This window comes from Alligator sinensis, unplaced genomic scaffold (genome assembly GCF_000455745.1).
Source record: "Alligator sinensis unplaced genomic scaffold, ASM45574v1 scaffold343_1, whole genome shotgun sequence".
NCBI lineage: Eukaryota > Metazoa > Chordata > Crocodylia > Alligatoridae > Alligator > Alligator sinensis.
Genome location: NW_005841947.1, coordinates 69,340 through 74,810, shown reverse-complemented (window position 1 = coordinate 74,810; position 5,471 = coordinate 69,340). Strand labels below are relative to the sequence as shown.

The 5,471-nt window shown below is 41.5% G+C and overlaps 1 protein-coding gene across 2 annotated transcripts in view; it reads left to right on the top strand.

Moving 5' to 3' along the window:
* The window catches only part of CCDC80 (coiled-coil domain containing 80), a 20,727-nt gene extending 15,262 nt beyond the window's left edge, over positions 1–5,465 (top strand). For both annotated transcript variants that reach the window (XM_006020121.2, XM_006020120.3), the window contains exons 6-8: positions 660–763; positions 2,813–2,893; positions 4,238–5,465. In XM_006020121.2, the coding sequence (XP_006020183.1) occupies positions 660–763; positions 2,813–2,893; positions 4,238–4,584 (532 nt within the window). In that variant the 3' untranslated portion in view covers positions 4,585–5,465. The remainder of the gene's footprint in view (positions 1–659; positions 764–2,812; positions 2,894–4,237) is intronic.
* Positions 5,466–5,471: the final 6 nt, after the last annotated feature.

Genomic DNA, 5,471 nt, shown 5'->3' with positions numbered 1-5,471 from the left:
GGGCATTCTTAAAGTGAACTTAAGTGCTGAGTGTCCTCTCATGCCGTCTTAGGACAGAATAGAGCCATAGGAAAACAGGCTTAGCTTGACTTTCATTATCATTCTGCAGTTCAGCTTTGAGAGCTGGAAGGAGCGGAACTGTGTTACAGCAAGCAAGGTGAGAAGGTGGCAGCAGGTGAACAAGAGACAAGATGGGCAAGTCAGCTGAGACAACACTCAAGCCTTCCCCTTATGCACACTTGTCAAATCCACATCCCAAGCCAAGCTTTTGTGAGGGTTCATTAGTGTTCAGTACGTTCTAATTTAAGGCCCTTTTTATTTTTTTTGTATTTTTTATTAACTAAAATTTTGAAATGAATAAAACCACATTTCAAATAAAAAAATTAAACGTTTTTTAAAACAAACTGGCTGAACTGGACACTTTTTGCCCATTTTGAAAAAAAAAGAAAAAGAAAGAAATCAAGTGGGGGAGTCATCAAAACCAGCCCTTTCACACAATCAGATTCAATTTCAACATTTCCCAACGAAAATAACCCATCTAAGTCAGAAAATTCCCACCAGCTCTCTTCTGAAATGCAGTCTCAGCCCAGTAACAGGGGGGAGGGCCCACAAGCCAGCTTCAAATGGTACTGCTGTAACGTGTTTCCTTCTCTTCCCAGGTTGCGATGGAGACGGCGCCTGCTGGTGATCTCAGCATCCAGCGATGAGGACTGGGCCTTCTCCCAACAGGTTTCTGCCCTCAGTGGGCAAGCCTGTAATTTTGGTAAGTCAGGAGACAGGACATGCTTGCTTCCCAAAACCACATCCTTCCTGAGTGCTATTTGGCAATGGGTTCCTTGGCTCAAGTCTAAATCTAGACAGTCTGTGAGGGTCTGTCCAGCTGAAAAGTTTACTGTATCCACCCCCAATAGGGACAGCATGCAGTAGCCCTCTGGCATGCACAAAAGTAAACTCTGCCACCTAATCCTGTCACACCAATGCCTCCCCTGAAATCCCTCATGTAAGCTTGAGAGGGGTTAGAATCTGTTAGCTGACCAGCATTTCCAAAGCTTTATGAAACAACAGGCTGGACTTATTCATCCAGTTGTTCTCAGCAAGTGACCAACAAGAGTACAGCCTGCCCATAGATGCCAGTCAATCCACCTTGTTCAACATTAGGATGGGCACCGTCCTAAGAGTTATCCCCTTCTCTTCTTACCCCTACCCCAACCAGCAAAGCATTTTCATGAGGGGCCATGGCAGCACTAAAGCTCAAACAGCACTTTCTTGGGGCTCTCTATAGCCCTTACTGGAAAAGAATCCATAGACTGGATCCATTCAGTGGCAGATCCCCCGGCTCTGCCTTTTTCCCCTGTCCCATCTCTATCAGTTTGCATACAAAGCCCATATCCTCTGCTCAGGTTTCTGGAATATGATCTCTTCTTTAGCCCCAAGATCCAAACTCTGAGATCTGGACTGGGCTGTGGAGGCAGGTTCTAAATTTGCCTTGTGGGTGAACTGTAATTTCCATGACTGAGGAAATGCCCAGTGTTTCAGACATATCAGTGATGTTTGAATAAACTGGGATTTGTGCAATGTCACTTTCTTAATAACACCATTACATTAATTCATGCCTACAGTGCCTTCTTATTCTCAGGGAGCCAAACTAATGTGCAACGTGGAAGTTTTAAAAATACTTCCATAAGAATGAAATACAGCCAATATTCACTTAATTCTCTCCCCTTAGTTGGCAACATCCATAAGGAATTCCAGCAAGTTAACAAGGCATGACACTCCTTTTTCTCCCCATGCCTTGAATGAATCTCTTTCAGCAAGCAGCACGTCTCCAAGTGTTTCTTGCTTCTGAATCTGTAAACCGGTGACTTCCAGGATCCTCTACAGCATACAGACTCCCATCTCACTGCCTGTGCCCTTATGTGCCACTAAGATCTTTTCTCAAAGACTACATCCCAGTAATCTGCCCACAAAGAACTAAATGGGTCCCAGTATTAACCTAGTAATATCCCACTTAAAAGCTGCAGCTTATGTTGTGCCTAAGCACTATATGCATAAGTGGAGTAAAGCATCATGCCTCTTTGCATGCTTTTGGTGGGTTTTTGTCTCTCTCTTCAGTGTCTCATTTCTTGGAGTTGGTTTAAAATTAAGTTTTCACTACTCTTTGCATCTCCTGAGCAACAATATTTGTTGCAAGCTAAAGTAGATGTACAATAATACCAGGCATCAAGGCATTAACAAATTTCTGCATGGGTCAGAAAGGAATCTTCATCTACATAGACAGAAGGGTGTGATTGGCCAGGAGTAACATGTCATTAGTAATAAAGATGATTCTCCCTTCTTGGAAGTATTAGATGGTAGTGGTTTTGAAAGTGACACACTAAGATGAACCAACAGATTAATCCCACAGGATACTTCTCTAGGTGGCTACATGATAGGATCCAGTTTGATAGGAGAAATAATATCAGCCTTAATGGACTGGTAGCTTGATCTTGCCTGGTAGGGGCTGGGATATTGGTTTAGAGACCACTGGTCTGATACAGAGTACAATATATTTGCTTTACATCCAGTGCTGGACTCAAACCATCCTTAGAAAACCACCATGCTGCTTCTCAAACTACTGAGTCAATTCTGAGACCCGACTGCTTCTTAATCGCTGCCTGCCTCTCACACAACAATGTGACTTATGTCCAGAGGCAGTGCAGGTCCTTCCTTTTTTAGGAAAATAATGAGCAATGTACAAATGTAAGCCACAAAATGGTCTACAACTGAATAAAGACATATGGTACCACCCACAATCTCTCATGTTCCTCCACAGGTCTGCGACATATCACTGTTCTCAAGCTGTTAGGACTTGGAGAGGATATCAGTGGTGTCCTAGAACTATATCCCATCAATGGTGAGACATTGTTTCCGGTTCTTCAATTACTATTCACAAAGGACAATTACACAGCATTTTGTGCTATTAACAAATGTGAAATGAGATGACTACAAGTAGAGCTTATTTTATCTAGGTTTCTTAAAGTTTCTATTTAAGAGATACTCATAAAAAGGATAGGTCAGATCTTGCAAAGTGTGGGGTATTCTCAATTCCCACTGAAGTAAAAGTATAGTAGGTCAAGGGCATTCTTCTGCTTGCCCCCTGGCAAAAGCCTATTCCATTATCTTTTACAACATTCAGGAGCAGCAGGACTAACAAAGCAGACTCAGCTACCTCTTTTATACAGGCCTCTCTTCAGCTTCCTTCAAGGCTCCTTCCATATTCAGCTCTAGGTTTCTCCTAGTGCCATGAGCCTGCTTCAGGTGAGCTTTATACAAGAAATCTCAATCTTAGAGGATACTTTGAAGGCAGGGAGCTTTATATCTATGAAAAGAGAGATGAACACAGGGAAGACTCTTTCATTCTTCATTTCCTTAAAGAGTCATACATGACCTTCTTGTGTTTGCATGCAATGCAAACTGTGTGGAAGGCTGGGTACATGCACGTATGCATGTGTGTTGAGAGAGAGGTTAGTTTGGAGAACGGAAGATTAAGAGTGGGTAATGATAATAGTTTTCAAATGTCTGAAAAACTGTCACAAAAAAGCCAGAGAACTGTTCTTTTTTTTGCCAGTGAGGGTGGGGATGAAACAATGGGCTTAAATTACAACAAAACAAGTTTGGATTAAATTTTAGAAAAAATTGGCTTACTGTAAGACCATGAGGACAAGCTGCCTAGAGAAATTGCAGTCTCCTTCATGGTACATTTCAAGGAGATGCTGCATAGGCATTTTTTGGGATGGTTTCTGAACAAGGCCTTGCGTAGTTGCATGATGATGACCCTTGAGGTCTCCTTCTAGCCTTGTGATTCTCTGATTCTGCACCACCCTCTAGTGGCTGCAGCCAGCAGAATTGATAACACCCAGCTGAAACAAACAAAAATTATTTTTTCACTCAAATGAGAGTTGACCTTTGCTTGAAGGCCCCAAGCTCTTTCTCTGAGGATGATGGTTCACACATCTTTAAAATATTCAGGAGCTTGTGCAGTTCAGCAGTAAAATGGGAAGGAAAAGGAAGAGGACATGGTGTTAATCATCACCATTTAGTGGACAGACTAAATGGTGCAATATAGCATCTTGCATTGAGGCATTAATGAATTCCTCTATAGGCCAGAAAGGAATCTTTCTCCACGTGGGCAGAAATGTATGATTGGCCAGGAGTTATATTACTACCAACTTTGTTCCCAATTCTGTTCCTTTTCTAGGGAGCTCCAGTGTTGAACGAGAAGATCTTCCTGCCAACCTCGTGAAAGACATCCGCAATTATTTCCAAATCAGCCCCGAGTATTTCTCCATGCTTCTGGTTGGGAAAGATGGAAATGTTAAATCCTGGTACCCTTCCCCAATGTGGTCCATGGCCATTGTGTATGATCTGATCGATTCCATGCAACTCCGGCGACAGGAAATGACCATTCAGCAGTCACTCGGCATGCGATGCCCAGAGGATGAATATGGTGGGTATGGTTACCATAGCTATCACCAGGGATACCAGGAAGGTTACCAAGACGATTACCGTCACCATGAAAGTTACCACCATGGATATCCATACTGAAAAAAACTTAACCTTTGACTGACCCCAGCCCTCCTCCTAATATATCCAACTGTGTGTGCCCAGACATGGAAATTCTTCCCAAGCTGCCTAAATGTCCATGTCTCTCTCTTTCAACATTCAATCAGAGGACTAAATAAAGCATTGGTCATTGCATTCTTGAAAATGCACCGGCCTTTACAGTGAAATATTTCAAACCCATTCATGCTTTAAGCAATTCAGACACTTTTATGATTTTAACCCCTTGTAACCACAGGGCATCAGCAATTGCTGTTTGCTTGTATTAAACACAACAAATCTTTCTCGTTCTCTCCCTTTGGCCATGGACATTCTAATGTAGGCAGGACACAAACTGTGTGATAGACATTGTAAGGCTTATATATATATATATATATATATATAAGCATTACAATATATATATATTATATTATATTATTTTTCAAAGAGAAAAACAGAGTATATTTATTGGAAAATAAGAATTTTGTATCATGCTAATGAAGACCTGCAGAGGATTGCACCACGAGAATTTCCCAAGAAACAAGATTTTAGGAAAGAAGTACAGGGCAAGTTCTTTTATAAGAATTTTCTTTAAATCCTTTTAGAATATCTGACTGCATAAAAAGACTGCATCTCTTATGATAAACCAGCTTTGCACTTAGGCAACTTCCATTCATCACCTTCCAAAATGGAAACGTGAGGGCTGTTAGAAGATTTGTTACAATACAGTGGAAAGTTCTCTTAACCCACAAACCATGCCAGTTTATCCTTTAAATGGTGATGTTGTTCTGTTGTGTCCTTTGCACATGACAGTTGCATCCGTGCTTGTCAGAGCTGTGCTTAAATTAGAGCTGTAATTTGTAGGGTTTGGATTACAGATGACTAAAAAAAAA